Source organism: Aulonocara sp. 'chitande type north' Nkhata Bay, linkage group LG20 (assembly GCF_057382095.1).
Source record: "Aulonocara sp. 'chitande type north' Nkhata Bay isolate Kocher_YH1m ecotype deep benthic linkage group LG20, A_spYH_male_GT1.1, whole genome shotgun sequence".
Taxonomy (NCBI): Eukaryota; Metazoa; Chordata; class Actinopteri; order Cichliformes; family Cichlidae; genus Aulonocara; species Aulonocara sp. 'chitande type north' Nkhata Bay.
Genome location: NC_141363.1, coordinates 16664548 through 16687543, shown reverse-complemented (window position 1 = coordinate 16687543; position 22996 = coordinate 16664548). Strand labels below are relative to the sequence as shown.

The 22996-nt window shown below is 40.2% G+C and overlaps 1 protein-coding gene across 3 annotated transcripts in view; it reads left to right on the top strand.

The window, feature by feature from the left end:
* The first annotated feature begins 1800 nt into the window (after positions 1 to 1800).
* Positions 1801 to 22996, top strand: part of snphb (syntaphilin b) — a 33724-nt gene continuing 12528 nt past the window's right edge. For 2 of the 3 annotated variants that reach the window (XM_086276613.1, XM_086276612.1), the window contains exons 1-2: positions 1802 to 1999; positions 14486 to 14614. In XM_086276613.1, coding sequence (XP_086132739.1) covers positions 14565 to 14614 — 50 coding nt within the window. In that variant the 5' untranslated portion in view covers positions 1802 to 1999; positions 14486 to 14564. Of the gene's footprint in view, positions 2000 to 14485; positions 14615 to 19345; positions 19499 to 22996 lie in introns of all 3 variants that reach the window. The other variant, XM_086276610.1, reaches the window with a different exon arrangement.

Here is a 22996-nt window from a genome sequence, read left to right as displayed (position 1 = left end):
GTGAATTTCCCACCCAACATATTTGTGTTTAATCAAGTTCCCTTTCTGTAAATTCAAACATTATACCATGATGTGAATTTTATTAACAGACAACATAAAATGTCATGAACAGTGTTATAACAGGCATCGGTAGGCCATAACAGAAAAGTGAACGAGCAAGTGAAGCACAAATGCCTGAAGATATTTTGAAAGAAAAACAAACTTTGGGAAAAATAAGGTGAAAAATGCAATTATGTATTACATCGAAGAGTCATTTCATTTGGGGAATGTAATATTCAATTCAACTCAATTCCATTTTATTTATATAGCGCCAAATCACAACAACAGTTGCATCAGGTGCTTTATATTGTAAGCTAGACCCTACAATAATAGATACAGAGAAAAACCCAACAATCACATGACCCCCTATGAGCAAGGACTTTGGCGACAGTGGGAAGGAAAAATTCCCTTTTAACAGGAAGAAACCTCCGTCAGAACCAGGCTCAGGGAGGGGCGGGGCCATCTGCCGAGACTGGTAAATATGAAAATTAAGAGATTGAGATTAAGATGCATACTTATTTTATTTAGTTGTGTAAAAGCTTCTTAAAGATATGTTGTGTGTTATCTTTGTCATCTGGAGTGACATCCCAAAGGCATCACAACAGTGGACTTTTATGTTTTAGTGTCAGTTAATAAGCATGGTTTAACTTAACTCTCATAATTAGTTGATAAGATGACAATGACCCCTAATTATTTTATTTAAAATACTGTTTATATTTAAATATGCATGCATTTTCACACACCAAAGGAAAATAAAACTCAACACTTTCAGTTTTCTGTAAACATGGTTAAATATTTGCACAATTCTAATAGAAAAACTTACCATGAATAATTGACGGGGGTATATCAGGTATATGATCTTAAATGAGTTTCTTCAGCTTCTTCAGAAGAAAATCCAAATATGACATAATGGAGCATAGGACAGTGTTCTCAGTAATGATATATAGGATCAACTTCCTACTTTTAGAAATATACACATTTAAAAAGACACAAAGGTATGCCAGAAGTGCCTATTAACATTTTTAAGATTTTTTTTCTAGTAAAAGGTATTGTTTCTTGAACTATGGCTGAGACGGTCAGTATAGGACAATTTTGAGATTTGGCACAAAGTCTTTAAAAATAAGTAAAAGGAAGTCAGGTTTTATTACAGGTCTATGTAAAACAAAGAAATGTTTAACCATTTAATAGCACTTTAAATGAGGACAATGAAAACTCACTAACTCTTGTTTATCTTGAACGCTGTACAAAAGTCTTTCTGGAGGTCTTTCAAAGTTTTTGTTTGGACACTGGCTACTTGTCTACTTCTCTCTCATCCTCTGACCAACATCCCCTTGTGTCACACCAACCCTCTGCATGTCCTCCTTCACAACATCCTCGAACTTTCTCTGTGATCTTCCTCTTTTCCTACCTCAACATCATTCACACAGAATGTCCACTTCCCCTCCTCTGCACATGTCCGAGCATATATTTGTCCCTCTGATTTACTCATTTAAAATCCTGTCGATCACTCCCAACAAATATTTTTACATCTTCACAATAGCCATAATTATATATTTATTGCAGTGTTACCTAGTAACAGACCACTTTCTCCTTGCAGTGACAGCAGCCCTGTCTCTAATGTATTCTCGGTGTTAAAGAAGCTTGCACTGTAGCTTGCACTGAGCTGAAGCCCGACAAATGAAGCAGTGTTTCCCTTTAAAAAGATCAATCTGACGTAACGTGACGCAGATGCTTCCGTCCATATACCCTTGTGCCTCTCCTCCTCACGCGGCGGCCATCCAGTGCATCTCCCTGCATCCCTCCTGACTCAGCCCCCTCTCTCCCTCCTCCCCACGCCTCCTCGGACGTGCCGCCGCTCCATCAGGCGGAGCTCTTGGTGGAAGAAATGAGGGACACAACAACAACCATGGCGATGGAGCTGTGGACGGACTAACAGCGGTATACGGGAAGCCGGGCACAGGTAAGCGGGGCCGGGTCAAGCCCGTTTATGGAAATCATCGGTGCCATCCGTGGATGCTGCAGAGCTCTCTCAGTGCGGAGAACGAGTCTGCGTGTAGTGAACCGAGTGGCTCACAACAGCGGTTAGAAATAATAAGTGAATGGAGCCCCCGTGCAGGGAATTTGTGGAGAGTAAAGCTCTTGGTTGTCGGGTCAGGCTGTTTTCTGGCCTGTCTGTTTGTTTTGGTGCAGCTGATGGAGGCATGATGATGATGATGTTGATGCGCAGTGCGCTTTCTCCGGCAGATGTTTTCGCGTCTGGTCATCCTGCGCGTCCATGTTTGAACTCTCACGGGCCTTTGGGCGTCAGATATAGTACACACTGTCCACGCAGCGTCACAGCAGACAGTTTTTAAAACCCCTGGCTCCGCATGCACAAGTAGCTCACACTCAAAGTGAGTGTCATCCATGTTTGCAGGCGGCAGAGTCGTGACGGGCTGCCTGGCGCTGCAGTTTGACCTTGCAGCATTCCTGTTTTTCCACTAACGTAACGTCCTGCCTGACAGATGACAGAGCCAGAGCTCTTTTTTCATGTCCACATGGCTTTTACTCTGATCATATCACAGAACAGTCTAGTTTCCGTGAGCAAATTCATTTGCGCACAGTTTTCTTTTACGGGTTTTCTGTCAGGCTTAAGCCTGATTTTAATAGAGTGGCAGAGAAGCGTAGTCAGTGAATGGATGGAGTTATGAAAGGAGTTTGATTGAAGATTCTGGCGCAAGGATCTCCCTGAATATTCTTGGCACAGAAAGCATATTGTGCATTTCTGTGCCAGTGCTGAAAGAACACTTCCTCCACTTTGTCATCATAAATGCTCAACGTTTTTTACAGTTAAGTAGGTAGACACCGAGAAGTACATGTGTGCAAGCAAAGACTGTTAAATACATTTGGACACTAATGCACTATGAGACACTGAGCCCATTTTCTTTCATCTCTAGCAGCTTTTGCATTTTTTGTGTTGCCATGTTGCATGTCTTGGTAGTGATTGTCTTTTAGATTTGAGTTTTCTACTTTTGTGTAAAACTGTTTTCAGTCTCTGTTTATAGGCTTTTGATCTTTATATGTAAGAAATGTTATTTTTGTTGTTCTCTGTCTCTTTGCCTCTACTTTTGTTTAATTTGCATATTTGTGGAATGGTTTTAGGTGTTGTTTTATTGGATCTTTCATAGTTGTTTTGGGTCTTTGTAATTGTTTTGAATCATTTGTTGCCTTTTTAAGGAAATGTGTGTATTTGTGCACTTAATTTTAAAGCCATTCCATTTCCGTTGCCATTTTAAGTTCTATTTTCATGTTTAAATTGTTTGTTGTTGAGTCTCTTTTATCCTTTCATTTTGAATCTCTTTTTAGATACCCTTCAGAAAGGGGCTACCAGACCCAGGCACCCAAGGAGTCACAGGGGCTCTTGGGGAACTGAGCCTGTTCCGTTAGGACTGTTCAGTTCTCCAGCCACACTTATGAACCTTAATTAATTTATGAGGCCACATACGGTCAGTACGCTGTCTGAAACAGAAGTCCAATGCATTGCTGCAAGCTGTAAGACTGAGCTGTCCTTTGCAGCATTGCCATCTTGTCAGCAGCAGGCTCCTTCCTTCATCCTGTTCCTCAGTGCACCCAGCCAATAGCCACTCTCCTTCTGGTCACGTTCCAAACAAGTGGCGGACTGACCGTTGCCATGGTGATGTAGTCACCAGGCAAAAATGTGTGCCATTTATCCAGATGCACTCATGGAGAGTAAATTTTAGGAACAACAAGCAGAATTGTTGATCCTTCAAGTGTGGCACTGCTCCGGTGGTCTCTCAGTATATGAAATGCTCTTTGTTCTATTTGTTGTAGTGTCAATCAAACCTTCAAATCCATGAATGCTGCAAAGGAAGAAAGGGTATTCCCTTTTAGTATAGGTATAGCCCACATGTGCAGTAAAACATGTCACTTTGAATTTCAGTTGTTTGCACAATATTTCTACAGTAACTGGAGATAAGGTTTAGTGGCTATAAAGAAGAAAGAGCAGGGGAAATAGCAGAAAGCTTAATTTTACACAATACTAAGTTTAATTGTATAAGTGGCTCTTCAGACCTCAGTTACACACCTAGAGACCGGTCTGCGGCCCTCAGATCTCTAGAGAAGAATGTGTACTCCCTGAGCAGATAGTGATTTGTAGCTGAAGGTTGCTGGTAGTCTTTAGTAGCAGTTGTTAGGTGAACCTGGTCGTAAAGACAATACTGCACAAGCAACCTTCATATAATTGCTTTGGTTGCTAGATTGCTGCAGTCACCTGTTATGTGCATGGAAGATGATGACTTGCTTGCAGACTGGGGTGGCTGTAGCTCAGGAGGTAGAGCAGGTCATCTGCTAGTCGCAAGGTTGGTGGATCTATTCCTGGCTGTTACTGCTGCAATCATACTCCAGTACATCTGTTGGAGTATGAACTCTGGTGCTTCCGTGTGAGTGTTTTTAGGTAGGAAAAACTACATGTATAAATGGATGAATGAGGTAAGTTGTATAAAACACTTTTTAGTGCTCAGGTAGACAATCAGCCCATTTACCAGATACTCGCTAAATAACCACCAAGCAGTAGTGAAACCTGAAAAAGTGCAGCACAAAGAAACTGAGAATGTTTGCTTTAATGCAACGTATGTCTTACTGCTGAAACCAACACATTTCCAAACACTGCAACTTTTACTATGAAGACAAACAGTCTCTTTTTGCATTCACACAAAATTCACCATCACTTAGAGACCAAGACTAGTGATTGGTGGTTGCAAGGGGGTCAACGACCAGCCTCTATGCCTCTGTGACTTACTTTAGCAAAGGACTTAACAGGGAATGGCAGCAACCTCCAGTAACCACTCACCACTGGTTTCTCTAGTGGCCAGTGTTTGCCTGGTCACCAACTGGTGTTTAGGCCTGTGTAACTGGAAGCTAAATGTTGCTACAGGTAGATAAAGACAACCAATTTAACAAATTGAATCATTATTACAAATTGTTATTTGTAAGGTATTTTCCGTCACTGGGATGATAATCAAGTGTGAGTATGCACCCCTGTTTTTACATTACAAAAACAGAGATTAAAAAAGTCTCGTCTTCACAACATGTTGGTGGAAATACACAAGTGAGATTTCTTATGATCTCATGAAATCTTCCAAGTTGTTCAGCTGAACACAGAAAAAAAAAATAAAGGAATAAAAATAATGGTTTGGAACAGCTAAGTTCAAGTCCAAACCTTAAAGTTATGGAAGGAAACTTAGCAACATTAAATTATGTTATAAACTATGAAATGGGCAAAAGATCCTCCAAAGTCGATGCAGGACTCATCAACAGTTATTCAAAAGATTAGCTGCAATTATTGCTGCACAATGAAGTCAAACCAGAGGCTAAAAGCAAAGGTTGTAAACAATTTCCTCTCATTTTTTCACTTTATATGTTTGATTTTGGTCCTGACGATCTTTTCTGTGTTCCATCTCTCGCCCTTTCGTGGCTGTTCACAGTGAAGAATTGAGTACATACGTTACTCAGGAGATGGTGGAGACCAACACAGAGAAAAAAGAGAGCAGATATTCTTCTATCCATCCAGTGTTCACAAAAATACCACTTCAGATGATACATGCCTGAAATAGGCAGGAGAGATAAGCAATGTCAATCGACAGTGAAAGAGATTCATGTAGGCAGTGCTGAGTTGTACACTGTAATAATGTGATTATTGATTTCCTGCTTTTATCAATGCTCTTTGGTTCACACACGCTATTAGCACGATCATTTAGGCTGCAGCACTCTGGCGTGGTTTCATTTGCTGCTGCTTGGCTCACTAATGACAAACCTATGGTGTATTGGATATTTTGAGCATTTGACCTGATTAAGCTCAGACAGCCCCTTAGAAATCCAGAAGTGCTTTTTAACCAAAGCCAAATGAGGGCAAAAGTCCAATAAATGCCTGATGTAACGAAACTATAAGAGCACCATTAACCCTGGTGAGCATAAAAGAAAAAAAACAGAGTCTTGTTATTATTGATTGATTATATTTGTTCAAGGATTAGAACATTATTATTTTTTCTTTGTTATGTTAATTAGTAAGAGCACTGCTGTAGCAGCTTTATTGCTGTGCTCTGCTGGACCTTATTCTGCATGCACTGCGGCAATAGGGTGACTCTGCAGGACTGGCCTGATCTGCGTTTGCCGTTTTGACCTCCTTACTGTATGTGTGAATAAGTTTGTATATGCTCATGGCTCATGTTCATGGGGAAAGGCTTGTAAGAAAGAGGAGCTGGTCTTCACGTTGCCATCTGTTTTGAGAAACTGACATTGTGCAGCCTTTACTGCAGTGTGTATTTGCATCACTATCAGCTGCTGCTATAGAGACTTGCTGTGGGTAGGTTTATACCACTTTCTATTGTGAAAGGGCAATAAAAATTGATTCTTTTTAATTGCACCTCTCTGGAAACCTCAATTCAAGATTTTATCGGTCAATAACAGCTATTTGCCATTGCAAATGCCAGTACCAATTAAAAACATAAAAAAGAGACAAACACCCTTCATCCATGTAACGAGTGTTTCCATTGCATAGTTTGTTCCCCAGAGTGCACTCTGCAACTTCCCTGTCGGCAACATATGTTTGGAATGCCACAAACATGACAACCAGCTGAGCCAAGCAGAGCTGGGCAGAGCATAAATCAAATAAGTGCTGCACTGGATGCATTTGTATAAAACTTCCACAAAGAAACGCAGAGGATTAGTGACTTCTGTGATTGTTATGAAACAAAGTCCCAAGTGTCTTGTTGTTTTTTCCTTTAGCTGCACTGTAGACTGCAGAGACCAAACCTGACGACGGCTAACAAACAGATCAACCAGCAGATTTTTAGTTATTTCCAGTGTTTTATGTAGTGTTTACATGTAATTTGTCCTTTGTAGGAAAAATCCAGGAAACCAGCACCTCTACCATCAACATCATAACCATGTTTTTCTTGTGTAAGACTTGGTATTTATAGCACTTATGGTGGAGGGTCATATTGTTATGTTTCCCCAGGTAGGATGCTACTAGAAGCGGCTGACTGTGCTGTATGTTAAGATAAAAGAATGAGTCATCATCCAGTGCGATAGAGACTGTTTACCTCGGAGAGCCGCAGTGTTCCATTCAGTCTACAGATTTACTATTGAAATCAGATGAGGAGTTCACTGCTTGTGAATTCTTCGCCTTCACTAGTTTGGGAATAGTGTAGCAAATAAGACATAATTAACCTTTGACCCCTAACACACGGAATATATCTAACTCTGACACTGTGATGCCGGAGCCAGCAGCTGTGTTGGAGAACTTCCTGGTGCCTAAAATATAGCCATACATTTCTAATACTTCAAATGGACACAGTGATGGTGTTTCATTCATTGTGGTCTGCTTTATTTTGCCACCTTTTAATTACATTAAGGTATTATTCCATGAAGAATTGTCATCCATTGAAATGCTAAAGACTTTAATTTAAAATAATTACAGAAAGGATTGCTTATGTATTAACATGCTCTCTTTTTGTGTGTAATAGCAACCCTGACCACAAGCTGAAACACATTAGTAAAGGACTGTGTTCTATATAAGAACACTTGTTGCTGGAGTTTGACCTATATAAAAATATATCTTATATAAAGGATGGATGTCACCACTGTGACATCATCCATTGCTTAGCTCGGGCCCAGCTTCTTTTATACTGATAGGCCATCTTAAACTATACACTGATTTATCCTGATTTGCACCATTAACTATGACTTCAGTTGTTACTGGAATCAACCAATGGGAGACAGAGGCCTTTTTTATTAATAGACGTCTATGAAACAAAACAGCATTTTAAAACTAAAGGAGCCATTCCTTAGAAAGATAGCAGGTGTAAAGTTCCCCCAAATTGGGTTTCTGTTTAAAACCCAGGACGCCATCTTTTATTTACAGTCTATGTTTGTCTTTTATTTGATCTTTCTCATTGATCATTGATACGGAGCCCCGCAGGGGACATGGGAGAAAAAAAAATTAGGACTGACTTTTGCGAGATCCCGAGATCCCAAAAGTTTTGCGAGATCCCGAGATAGTTTTGCGAGATCTCGCAAAAGTCAGTCTTAATTTTTTTTTCTCCCATGTCCCCTGCGGTGCTCCGTACATTGACCCCCTCAAGGGCAGGAGAATTGTTGAATTGTTACAGAACAACCACAGTTGCTTTGTAAGATCAACACTCACCCACAAGCACATCCAAACACACACCAGAGGTGTTGAATGGCTGTTCTGGAATAGCAGCAGTGACTCAGTGTTCAAGACCCTATGGCTATCAAGCAGTTTATGAACCTCTGGTTTCCAGCATTTTCCTGTTTATTAGATAGGCTTGCATTATGCATTCAGGAGGCTCTGGTAACTGGTGTGAGTCACACCTTCACACACACACACACACACACACACACACACACACACACACACACACACACACACACACACACACACACACACAGCCTCCAGTCCCCCAAGTCGTGAGTTATGTTACCACTGCAGTCTGCTCGATCTAGATGAAAGACTAAAGGAGGAGTTTAAATGCAGACTTGTGAGTCTGCATTCCTCTCACAAATTATGTTGTGCATCCTGGAATAAGTCAGATCTTTGTTACTGTTTAGTACTGCCTGTAAGTACTTTCACGTACTGACACTGCAGAACATTTGTTGCAGATGCTCTGAGATTCATCAAGGGCACATCATGGTTGGACAACAAGGACACGCTGTCTTTCATGAGAGACAATGCACTGTGTGTTCTGCTCCAGACACATGGGGGTATGAATAATCCGGAGTTTGTGAATGTGTGTGTATGTAATCATGCCATTCCATAGTCCTGTGTGTCCAGAATCATCCTTCTTTCAAACCTCCTTCCTTTCCTTAGTTACTATTCTTCTCGCAACACGTGCTGTCTTCTCCTTTCATCTCATTGGCTCCTCTTTCCTCCTCTCATCCTCACGTTCTCTTGTCTCTTACCTCCTCTCTTTCCAGTTTTGTGTTTCCATGTCGTCAGCACAGAAGCTGCTTGCCTGTTCAGCACACTCAGGCTGGGTATGGTGTTGCATAACAGGCCTAACTTAATAAATCATCTGCATCATGTGGTCTGGTGTGGTTTGATCTGTGGTGACAGCAACCAAAGCAGGATGACATGCTGACTTGAAGTTAGATATAAGATAGTTAAGGCAGCTAAGATTGGTAGATATGAATTATAAGCTAAGTAAACTTTTGCTCTAAAAAGTCAAAAACAGTGAAGTTAAGAGAAAAGGTTTTAAATTGTCAAGGATCTTAGCCAAATGGTATAATTTAATGTAGATTAAACACACTTCCATGCTGGTTTCACTTTTCAGATCTACAAGTCACATTCATTATCTAGAGGAGCTTCAGAGTCCAAACACAAAGAAGGTGTCTTACCAGCTAAATTCATCGTTTATATACAAATCTAATAATTACAAATACAAAACTAATAATTAATATAAAAGGTCCAGAAAAAACGGTATCTACTAGCAGAATAAGTTCTCTTGCTTATTTAAACTCAGCTAGTTGAATAAATATCTCTGTAAGCTGAAGCATTAACATTTCTCCTCACTGCGTCGAAGGAAACCAGAAAAACAATGCCATAGCATTTTTCTTCCAACACCAAACTGTACAGTTGGCACTCCGGCAGGTAATGTTCTCCTGACATTTGCCAAACCAGACTTGTCCATCATAGTGCCAAATAACGAAATATGATTCATCACACCACAGACCACATTTCCACTGCTCCAGAGTCTAGTGGTGGTGTGCTTCACTCCGCTCCATCTGACACGGCATTGTGCTTGGCAATGTATGTTTACATGTTGCAGCTCAGCCATAAAAACCCATGCCATGAAGCTCCTGGAACATAGTTTTTGTGCTGATGTTGCTGCTGGAGGAGATTTAAACTACATACTATAAAATTTGCATCTGTAATGTAAGATGGGCTGACACTTTGTGTCTATGTTGCCATGGTTCATAAATGCTTCCACTTTGCAATAATACTACCTACAGGTGGGATATCTAGGAGGAAGGAAATGTTGCAATTGTGGCATCTAATTACAGTATCACACTTGAATTCAGTGAGCTCATTAGAACAACCGATTTTTCACAAATCTTTAAAAGGACATACTGTGTGGCTAGGTGTTTGATTTTATACACCAGAATATATTATACGCTTGAATTTAAAGATAACTGTGATCCAGTACTTTTGTCCCTATAGTTGATTTCCAGGTCACGTCACACCATCAGGACCCATCCATCCATTCTCTTCCACTTATCCTTTTCAGGGTCACATGGGGGTGCTGGAGCCTATCTCAGAAGTCTTAGGGTGAGAGGCAGGGTGAACAGGTACCTTGAACAGGTCGCCAGTCTGTCACTGGGCTAACACACAGATACAGACAACGATTCACACTCACATGCCCTATGGGCAATTTAGAGTTTCCATTTAACCTATCCCTGCTAACTACAAGTCTTTGGACTGTGGGAGGAAGCCGGAGTACTACAGTAGATTCTCTGTGGATACATTTTTCTGTGATGTGCTCCTAAGGTTGCTTTGTGTTTATACCAGGGGTCAGCAACCTTTAACACCCAAAGAGCCTTTAGGACGCGATTTCCACGCAAAAGAAAACACTGGGAGCCGCAAATACTTTTTGACATCTAAAATTAAGATAACACTGTATATATTGTTTTTTACCTTTATGCTTTGTGTGAACAACTAAGGTGTGTTGCTTATGAAATCCATGAAGTGCTACAGAGAAAATTACATTTTATTTATGTAATTAACATATTTTGAACTCTTAAAGAAATATAACAAAAGGAAAGACACCCAGCTGAACTAAAATGATCCATGTAGCAAACAAAAACTGTTGTGAGCCGCCATCCTTATATCACCTTTGGGCTTTTGGAGCCTTGACCTGACTTTTAAAAAAATAATTGGGATAAAAAGCACTATGCTGCTAAAAAATGAAAAATAAATATTTGCAAAATTCTGCCTAAATATGTATTTTACCTGGTTAATGTGTGTGGCGGGGTGTGGCCTGCTGCGCCGCTGCAGGGGACGCGGACGCACCTGAGTGGCACCCGCAATCACGCCTCGCCGCCTTAACGTCCGTGCTATCTGTGCTGTTGTGTTGGTATGTGTCGGGCTGTGAGCTGAAAAGCTACAGCCGGCTGTATGCGTACAGCGACCGTGTGTGAAAAGTGGTCAATAAAGAGATGCTGAAAAGCGTGTTCATGGAAACATCGTCAGGTCTGCTGTGATATGTTTACAATGGCACTTCTGCTCCTGAACCTCTGCGCACAGCGTCTGCAAATCGGGGCTGTACGAAGTCACTTCATCTTTACGCAGGACTGTAAGCTGTCACCTGTGAGGTGTGAGCGGTGTTTGTTTTTAACATACAGTGGGGCAAAAAAGTATTTAGTCAGCCACCGATTGTGCAAGTTCCCCCACCTAAAATGATGACAGAGGTCAGTAATTTGCACCAGAGGAACACTTCAACTGTGAGAGACAGAATGTGAAAAAATAATCCATGAATCCACATGGTAGGATTTGTAAAGAATTTATTAGTAAATCAGGGTGGAAAATAAGTATTTGGTCAATAACAAAAATACAACTCAATACTTTGTAACATAACCTTTGTTGGCAATAACAGAGGTCAAACGTTTACTATAGGTCTTTACCAGGTTTGCACACACAGTAGCTGGTATTTTGGCCCATTCCTCCATGCAGATCCTCTCGAGAGCAGTGATGTTTTGGGGCTGTCGCCGAGCAACACGGACTTTCAACTCCCGCCACAGATTTTCTATGGGGTTGAGGTCTGGAGACTGGCTAGGCCACTCCAGGACTTTCAAATGCTTCTTACGGAGCCACTCCTTTGTTGCCCGGGCGGTGTGTTTTGGATCATTGTCATGTTGGAAGACCCAGCCTCGTTTCATCTTCAAAGTTCTCACTGATGGAAGGAGTTTTTGGCTCAAAATCTCACGATACACGGCCCCATTCATTCTGTCCTTAACACGGATCAGTCGTCCTGTCCCCTTGGCAGGAAAACAGCCCCATAGCATGATGTTTCCACCCCCATGCTTCACAGTAGGTATGGTGTTCTTGGGATGCAACTCAGTATTCTTCTTCCTCCAAACACGACGAGTTGAGTTTATACCAAAAAGTTCTACTTTGGTTTCATCTGACCACATGACATTCTCCCAATCCTCTGCTGTATCATCCATGTGCTCTCTGGCAAACTTCAGACGGGCCTGGACATGCACTGGCTTCAGCAGCGGAACACGTCTGGCACTGCGGGATTTGATTCCCTGCCGTTGTAGTGTGTTACTGATGGTGACCTTTGTTACTTTGGTCCCAGCTCTCTGCAGGTCATTCACCAGGTCCCCCCGTGTGGTTCTGGGATCTTTGCTCACCGTTCTCATGATCATTTTGACCCCACGGGATGAGATCTTGCGTGGAGCCCCAGATCAAGGGAGATTATCAGTGGTCTTGTATGTCTTCCATTTTCTGATGATTGCTCCCACAGTTGATTTTTTCACACCAAGCTGCTTGCCTATTGTAGATTCACTCTTCCCAGTCTGGTGCAGGTCTACAATACTTTTCCTGGTGTCCTTCGAAAGCTCTTTGGTCTTGGCCATGGCGGAGTTTGGAGTCTGACTGACAGGTGTCTTTTATACAGATGATGAGTTCAAACAGGTACCATTCATACAGGTAACGAGTGGGGGACAGAAAACCTTCTTACAGAAGACGTTACAGGTCTGTGAGAGCCAGAGATTTTCCTTGTTTGAGGTGACCAAATACTTATTTTCCACCCTGATTTACGAATAAATTCTTTACAAATCCTACCATGTGAATTCATGGATTTTATTTTCACATTCTGTCTCTCACAGTTGAAGTGTACCTCTGGTGCAAATTACTGACCTCTGTCATCATTTTAAGTGGGGGAACTTGCACAATCGGTGGCTGACTAAATACTTTTTTGCCCCACTGTAGTTCACGGTGGAGAACAGCTGCTGACATAATGTGGATCCGAAGATCCATAATTGGCCTACCTGGGGTTGAAAGTCTCGATAAATGCACGCCGTTTCAGTGGGTATACCGGCTTCCGCGGGTATGACGCCTATTTTGAGCAATCAAAAAATAATAGAATATAATTTTATATTTCAATATCACAACACTCTTCCAATTTAGAACTACAAGTTAAAAAGAACATAAATAAACATAAATAAAATACGCTTCAGCTAAATACTTTAAAAAAACAAATTTATTTTCCCAAACCAAGCGGAGCTGCACTATAAGGACTAAAGAGCCGCATGCGGCTCCGGAGCCGCATGTTGCCGACCTCTGGTTTATACAAAAACACTATCATAAGGATCGTGTGTGTGTTTTCATTAGGATAGAGATTTGTGCCACTGCGCGGGTCTGTGGTTTAGTTTGCTCACTGCTAACTATGCAACAATACATCTTAGACCAGCTTTAAAATCATGATAGAGAGCCGAGGAACAATGGAAGAGGATTTAAAGTTAGAGCTCAGATGTGGATGAGGTTCTACAGTAGGTAGATTATTAGTATCGACAGGATTTGACTGAAAAACTGTCTTTCATTCAGCTGTCTTTGTTCGCCGACTTTAGAAGCAGAAGAGAATATGAGCGAGACAGTCATGGTTGATAGGAAAACAACACAGCAGAGAAGTGTTAATGCAGGAAGCTGACTGACAGCAGGCGTCCTGCGTTTCCACACATACAGAAACCTGCCTCTCAAGGGCCCACCAAATTGTTTGTGGTGTATTATTGATGAGAATAATCCTCCTCTTTCCCCCCTCTAAGTTCTTCTTTCATCCGCTTTTCTCTCTTTTAGCCTGTCTTTCTCTCTCACAATACAACTCAGCAGGATGTTATTTGTAAATATTTTTGGACGTACTTACACTACAGCTGTGGCAGAAACCTGCAACATGTATATATGTGTACATTTACAGATTTATTCCTGCTAAAAGGGAGTTTTTTCTTCCCAGTGTTGCCAGATGCTTCCTCATATATAGGGGGCTGTAATATAAAGCACCTTGAGGTGATTGTTGTTGTGATTTGGTGCTATGTAAATAAAACTGAACCAAATCTGTCCAGATGCAGATGCAACTCTCACTTCTCTTTGCTCACCTCTGCCACTGTTATTTGACCTGGAAACAGACAAAGAAGTGGTGATTGGCTAGTTGTACCACATGATTGAAATGTGATTTGTTGCTGAACGCTGATGTCCACTCTGTGCAAGCTAAGTGTCAGCTTGTGTCAGTAGCACAAGGGAGCCTGATGAAGGCATCTATAGCGGTGCACATGGGCAGTCAGCAGAAATCACGCTTTATTTGAGTGTGTAACAGTCCTCTCTTTCTTTGTGTGACTCTGTGTTCACTCACTGCTTATGTCTGTTTTCTGTCAGGCTGCAGGCTCTCAGTATAGAGCTGAAAAACTCAGAGAAAAGGTTAGAGCACAAGAAACCCGAGACGTTGCCTGGCTCCATGTCTGCCCCTGCCCCGCCCAATCAGAGGTCTACATCGGTCTCTCGCCGGTAAGTAGAGTGAATACCTGTTTTGTGCTCACCTGTGATAATTATGGGCTTTCTGTGCACTGCAAGGTAACCATGGTTGAAAAGTCTACAGGGAATAAGTATGTCATATTGTACTGTAGTGTCTCAGAGCCCTGAGAAATAAGTAGAGAAAAATTCATTTCAGTGATTCATGGTTTCTTAAATACTTTTTGTCTGTAAAATAAAAAAAATAAGAAGCAAAAAATGAGATTCATCTGCTAAAAACCAGTAACTTCTTTTTATTGTGCTCAATTCGACCACAAGAGTCTAAAGTGTCCTGCCTCACGATCTAAACAGAGTAAAAAGTATAAATACTAAACCATCCCTGAGTATTGTGTGGCTTGCAGGCAACATCCAGGCCCAGCCTGGTGAGGTGTGAGGTGTGCGTGAAGGTCAAACATAAAGAAGTACACATTTTGCAGTTTATCTCATTTCAGACACCAAACACTCTTCAATAAACTCCTCATCTCCTGTCTTTTGCAATTTTGTGAGAAATCATAATTCAGCTTTTTTGCTTTTACTTTAAAGGCAGCTGTTTTTTTTCACTACTTTAAAAACCTGTGTGTATGCAATTGAATCCAGCATCACTGTAAATGTTAGTGATAATAGTGTTGGTGCTTTTATTATGCATGTTTCACCTCTTCATTGCCTAACTGTAACATCTACTCTTACCAGTAGCGGATAATAAAGAGATAAAATTAATATTGTGCTGAAATGAGTTCAGCTTATTGGTGCAGTCCTTGCTCTCCAGTTTTTTCATATAAAGCAAAGCTGTATTTCCTTTGCAGGAGCTTTCAGAATTATCCAGAAAAGAAGCTTTTTGTTGGCCTCTGAGACTCCACACACTCCCTATCAAATTGTGATGGGAGACTTGGGCTTTATATCAATATATACTGATTCCCCTTAAACACAGAACCTGCGCTTACATTGTCGGCTCATTTTTATCCCACTAATTTGATTCTCCTGGTAGATTGCCCTGGTCATTACTGAAATGAACTGGCTTTGTCACCCACAGAACTTTCCACTCCCATCAGTGCATTTTTACAAGTGTGGCATTATGCTCAATTGCTCCGCAGTAAATGTTTTTGTGTAAATAAATAAATAAATAAATTTGGAGTACAAACAAGTGTCAAAGACTGGAAAAACTTTTTTCTTCTGTTTCACTGATGAAAAACAGATTACGGGACAGATTATACTGTCAAAACCCCATTTTGAATTGTTGTTAAATCGTCTTAAGTCAAAAAAGAAAGCTGGATTAACTGTATAAAGTGAATCACATGACCTCACTTGCTTTTCGTGGATGTCATTGATATCTTTGCTGGTTGGTTAAAAAAGTTTCCAAAGAGTTTTAACTTAGGACCATCTTTGGGATCTACAAGTTGCGCATTGTTAGTTTAAAACTTTAAGTTTTTCTGTTATCAGAGACCAAAGTCTCGGTCTCTGATAATATGTAGGAACCATCGTGAAATGGAAGGAGAAATAGAAACATGTTCTGTAGAACGATGGATTGGCGAACATATGGTTCCCCAAAAACATGCAGCTTTCCAGCAATGATAATAATATATACACATATAACAATAATAATAATAATAATAATAATAATAATAATAATAATAATAACAATAATAATAATAATAATAATAATAATAATAATAATATACACAGCTAGGACTACATCACAATACATACATCTCAAAATATCACCTTTTTATAATGTTCCTTTCTAATCTTGCTGTAGTATCCAAAATAAGGTCATGCTAAACAAAAAAACAACAAAAGCACATTTAAATCAACAGTTATTATCTCTACTACTCCCAGACAGAAACATTGCCGTATTCTGGCTCAGTTCTGAAGACAAACCATATGGTGCGATGACCTATGGGCATCTCAATCCTGGCTGCCTAATGTCAGCCATATGTGGCCTGCATTTGTATAGCGCTTTACTCAGTCCTTAAGAACCCCAAAGCACTTCACACTACATTCAGTCATTCACCCACACATTCACACACTGGTGATGGCAAGCTACATTGTAGCTACAATAGTAGCTACATTGTAGCTACAGCTGCCCTGGGGGCGCACTGACAGAGGCGAGGCTGCCGGACACTGGCGCCACCAGGTCCTCTGACCACCACCAGTAGGCAAACACGGGGTTAGTATCTTGCCCAAGGATATTTTGGCATGCAGCCAGGAGGCAGCCTGGGATCGAACCACCGACCTTCTGATTAGTGGCTGACCTGCTCTGCCACCTGAGCTACAGCCACCCCATATGTGGGCAACAGATTAGCTAAATGTCAGCCACAAGTTAACCAAATAAACCATAAGTGGCCTTGAGCTGGATTTCTGCATAATCCATCATATAAAATTGAATCAAATGAAAGAGTCTCTTTTATTAGGTTTAATCTTTTAACTTTATGCACATTGCATCAAGCAAAAATTAAATCATATGCAACCGTCGTTGACTTGAAGAAATTTGTTTAACATTTAAACCTATTTTCTGCATATTCCAGCATATAAAATAAAATTATTTTTTTGCGTTTACACTCACTCTTTCAAATAGATGCAAGTAAAACACAGCAAAAATAAATAAAATAAATGAATAAATAAACAAGATTCAGCGGCACTAACTCCTGTCGCTCTTAAGTCTGTTTTCACCTGTTTTGCAGGAGTGGGGCTGGTGGAGGTTTGCCCGGTGTCAGTGGGGGGGGACAACAGTGTGTGTGTGTGTGTGTGTGTGTGTGTGTGTGTGTGTTTATCTTTAACAAATATTCATAGTCAATGTGGTGCCACTTTTTAATAAGTGAGAGAAAATAGGGTGTTTTAAAATTAATTGACAGTTGTTTTAAACAGTAATAAGTAATTTAACTCCATTAATGAGTCTTTTATAAATTCTAAAAATTTTCAGCAGCAATTTAATGACATGGTGGGGTGTGCGCCTTTAAGACTGCAGTGGGAACTGCGAGACTTGAGCTTTTTCCGACACGGTTAGCTGTCAGTATTTATGAAGGATTAAAAAAATATAAATGAAAAGTTAAGGCAACATTTACTGTTACTGCTACGATTTGTAGCAGCAATAATTAAACATTTACAAAATTACACCACCAAATGGCAAGCTGGCATTGCAGTTAGCACTGAAACTCAGTTATCAGTACTTTCAGTAAAGAATGTGTAAAAATCTTCTGAATAAACAGTTAAGGAAACTGCTGATTGCAAACCAGGAAAAACTGGCATGTGTTACTTTGTATTGTAGCTTTATAATAAGTCAAATTGTAAAAGACCAACATATCATATAAATATATCTGTCTTTATTTAAAAAGTGGCACCATGCTCAGTTTGTTTCTGTACTTCCTGTAAATAACTCGTCTAAGACTTGTTGATGAATAAATGGACCTAAAATTGAGAACTAGAGTGCTATGAAAAGTATTTGCTGCCTTCTTTTTCTTTTTTTTTTTCTTTTTTTTTTTTTTTATTTACTACATTTACATGTTGAGATCATCACACATTCCACATTCATTGTGCCCTTTCCAAATGAGGTAGCACTCTGGAATCCCGTCTCACAGTGTTCTTACAATGACAATAAATCTTACAAATTTTAATATTAGACAAAGATAAATACAAAATGCAGTTTTTAGATGATGATTTCATTTATTAAAGGAAATAAGTTATTCAAAACTCCTTGGCCCTACACGGAAAAAGTAATTGTTCTCCCTAATTAAATAATGTATTGAATAGAATAGAATAGAATAGCTCTTTATTATTTACGAAATTGTTGTGATCAACCACATTGTTCACTTTCACTAGTCCATCCCTCAGCTTGTGTCCTGAACCTTATGCAGCACTAATCCAAAACAGTAAGTCCAACTATAATTTTGGAGTGTTCAAAGTAAGTCTGGATCTAAGTCCAGTTAAGATGTTTTGGCAAATATCTTAACCTCTTTTTTGAATTAAGTGGGCCAAAATTCCTCCACGGCGATGTGAATGACTCAGTGCCAGTTATTGCAAACGCTTGATTGTAGTTCTTACTGCCAAGGGTGGCGTAACCCGTCATTATTGTTCCACCAAGGCCAGTTAGGTTTAGATAACTTTTTTCTTTTTATATAAACTCAGTCTGTTTGTCTAATTTTAACATTTGTTTGAAGGCTGTGAGTGTGCCAAGAAGAAATTGGGAAGGGGGCAAATACTGTTTTCATAGCAGTGTATGTTCTAAATGCTGTAAATAGCAACCGACTTGAACAGAGTTTATTGAGTATATTGATGTTCTCTCCTCTAGCCACTGGACTAACCTGGCCTGTTTACTGGACACAGGATAAAGGATAAGATGTATTTCTTGTCTGTAGGGACCACTGTTGACTTTCGCACAACCATTAACTTGTTTCGGAATGTGAATGCTGCAGTAATGTGTTGTTATATACTTAATGCATGAGTGATGGACATTGCTTTTCTTCTGTGGTCCAGTTTGACACTACCAGTACTTTAATACCACAGAAAGCCAATGTGTCGTTTCTTTCAGCTGATGTGTTAAATAGTCTTTGCTGTCATCTAGCTGTTGCTTGCTATGGTGTATGTGTTGGGCACAGACTGATAAATGGTCTCTTAAACTGGAACCAAGCTGAATCTGTCTGGAGGGTTTAATGTTTTTACAGGAAAAGTTGTGTAACTGCAGACGGATCAACGTATAGTTGTGGTGTCCTCCTCTCTCTTATTTATTTTCCTCAGATTCAACCCTCTGAAGGTGCTGCAGCCCAAACGTCGCTTGCAGCAAATACTGGCGTCCTCGCCCGTGCCGGTACCCAAGCCGGCGTCTGGGTCGGGGACTGCTGTGCCAACCGCCACAGCACCAGTGGCCATTCCTGTGCCCGCGCCCCCTGCGTGAGACACACTTCAGTTACAGTCTGAGAGAGCATGCTCCATAGCTGTAGCTGTAGCTTTGGCATGCACTGTAGCCACTAAAACCAAAATTGGAAATTAAATGTTGGAAAAATAAACAACAGCACACAGGCAAGTTAAGGTTCTAACCTGTGAATGATGCAGTGAAACGTGGTCAGGTTAGGATTAATCTTTGCAGTCAGGTGTGTGGCTTCTCCTGTCAACATCACCTGTTGCAAAGCTGCACAGCTCACATTTTAGGGAATTTCAATGTCAACGATCAGGCAAGCGGTTGGCACAAAGTAGATTTTTTATTTGAGTCTCCTAATGCTGTGAATCTAGTTAATTTCTCTTTTATTTGGTAGTTTTCATGCTAAAAACATGTGTTTGTGAGTTTAATAAAATGTTGCAACAGAACAGATCCTGATCTACTGTAAACGGTGTCATAGGATCACAACTGCCAAAAGTAAAAGTCGATTTTTTTATTTGACTGTTGTTTGCACTGAAGACTTTATCTAAGACGCAGTACTGAAACTCAGAAGTTGGGATAAATATTCATCCCCAGCATAGATAAGAATAATTTAGCAGACACAGACATGTATGTGCAGGTAAACTGAAGAGTTTACCATCAGTAGCTAGCTTGTTTAGTTAGCTAACATTACCTCTGGATACTAGATGGGTACTTGCATGCAATCAATGCTAAAAGACTTATTCTTGTTATACAGCGTAGAGCTAGTTGATGACTTATAAGGTAGTCCTGTTATTCATTAAGATTTAGCTTTAAACTATGTAAAGCAACAAGAGACTTTCAAAGGGAGGTCTATGTATTGAATTTGCCAAAATCTGCTATATTTTCATTTACTTTAGATGATGTTTGCTACAAGAAAACCTGCACCATGCTACTGTTAACATAAAGGCTAAAGGTTTATGATTAGTTTAGTGCGGAATTAGCATAGTTCTTTATAGTGCATTAAAACCTCAAGCCAAGATTATCCTCCGTTGTGGACACAGACATGGACTGCTGGAGACCCGTAGGCCAAGTAGTCATTCCTCTTATACTACTTTGTCACCTGCTTGTTCTTCACCTGGGGAGCATGCCTATTTGGTGCATTGTAATGTAAAAATGTGGTCCCAAAAAAGCAGGCATGCCTGGAGTCTATTATACATAGGGCTATAGCAAAATGACTTCTGTTTGACTTCATGATATCTTTATAAACATTTTTTGATTGGAGTTGTGGCCTCGGTTGCTATTTTCAAGACTTATCCAAAACAACATGATGTACTTTTTTAAAATAGATAGATATAGATATAGATATAGATATAGATAGATATAAATAGAAATAGATTCAACAATAACATAAACGCCTTGTGTGACTACCATGGATATGATAAGTCCTGACTGAAGTGTACAAAAATCAGAATGGTAATGTGGAAAATGCTCAAACCAAATCAGAGGGTAGTGTCATTGTGGCTACTTTCAACACATGTATACAGTCTGTGGCCTGTAAGGAGCACAGAAAGTGGCAAGAACTGTGTGCGTGTTGTTGTGTCACATCACCTTCGAATACAGAGTCTGTGATACTATCATGCACTTAAACGCAAGAATTGGTGCTAATCTTTCAAGGATTAGGTTTAGTGGCTACATGCACGGTAGAAATGGCACGTTTAATGTGCATACTGTGATCACTGGTTGACCGCAGCCACTCACTCAACAGCACTGTGTGAAACACTCATGTGCAGCAGCATTGCCTGTAATGCGAATGTGCTTTTGGTTTATCGAGATATTGTTTACTAAATCAGTTTCAGCCTCTTGAGCAAAGTTGCTTTCGTAAAGGAATATCTCTTCACTCCTCTCCACCCACTCATGCTAACACCTGACAACTGGGAAATGCTTGCCTCAAGCAGACAACACCCACACCCCAGACATTAGTTCCATCCCAGCAGATGGCTGGGATGAACTGTCACGCCCTAAACACTGTTGTACTGTGTATTTTCCAGGCTCAGTGTTTCTGCTGCTTCTTTCTCCCCATTTCTGTGCTATCAAGTGTTGAGCTGTCAATATCTGGCTTCCTCCCTAATTATGTAACACAGGACACGGTGACTCAGTTCAGTAGCAAAATATACAGTAGAAAATGGAAACAACAGACGTGCGTTCAATAATAGTTTAAATATAATGTATCTGTCTATTACAAACTGTCTCCAGCGGTTTATTACATAATCCAGGTGATTAAGGTTTTTGTTCTTTTTACTTGACCTCATGCGTAAAATTACTTTTTGGAACCTTTGCTGAACCTTAGCTGCATGCTCAAATAAACCCTGAGTAAAATTATTATTAATCTTTTACAGGGCACTCAAAATTCAAAATTTCATTTATAGTGTTGCAAGAGTTTTTAGTTTGTTTCTTTGTTTGGTCATTTGTTTGTGCACACATGTGCATGCATGATTTCATACACCACTAGTTGGACTTGGTGTATTGCTTAATTTTTTTTTAGAAGTAAATTTAAAAACTTTTCCATAGGTGCTTTGTGACAATAACAGGACAGTAATTAGCTTCTTCTCCTGTAACTTCCTCATTGTGTCGATGGACTTCAGCTCCATTGTCTTAGACGGCAGCAGACCATAGCAGTCCTTGTTCTGCTCTAGAGCCCTGGTGGAGTCAGCTTAGCAGCATTAGTTCCAAAAGTCTTTGAAGTTTTGATTAATGTGGCCCTCAAGCTCACAGCTGAACTCTGAGATGATTAAGACAGCCACTTACCAATATCTAATAATTCAGTCATCAGCTGTTTATCTAGCAACTTCCTCAGTTAGTAAAATCCTGTGACAACAGTCAAACAGTTTTGACCTGCAATTGGCAACCGTGATCTTCTGGGAGTTCAACATAGCAGCAATTGAACTAGTTCTCCAGCAGCTGTGCATTTGGGTTTAAAGTGAACCTCCAGCTTGTTCCAGATCTGCAAGATTAGCATTGTAAGCTGCAGTCCATGATGGTGGAGCTGGAGAAAGAAAAGCTAACAGAAGAAGAAGCTGAGGACCCCCCGAACAGTGAGATCGTCACTTTGCCATCATGGAAACATGACATAGTTAACAACTGTACTTTCAAAATAGAGTGAAATGAACTCAAGAGCAATTAAAAAAATTCAGCCAAATTGCAAAAACATTGTGCTTCATTAGTTTTTCTGTGTTGGTGAAATAAGTAAGATATGTATTTCTGGGAAACACTGACTATCATCAAGTATGATATATATATTTATATATATACATATATATGACATGAACAGCAAAAAGTTTAAAGACAGAGACGAGTTATATACAAGACTATGTGCATGTTTAGTGTGGAGTTTTCGTGTCCTGTGTCCAATACCATCATGGCTGTTCTGATTGACCCTGCTTGTCCTCCCCTCCCAGTGTGGTGTCCAGTGATTGGGCAACAGTTATGTCCTTGTTAAAGAACAACAGTAACTCAGTTGGTGAACATTCATTATAGACTTTAAAACCACACAG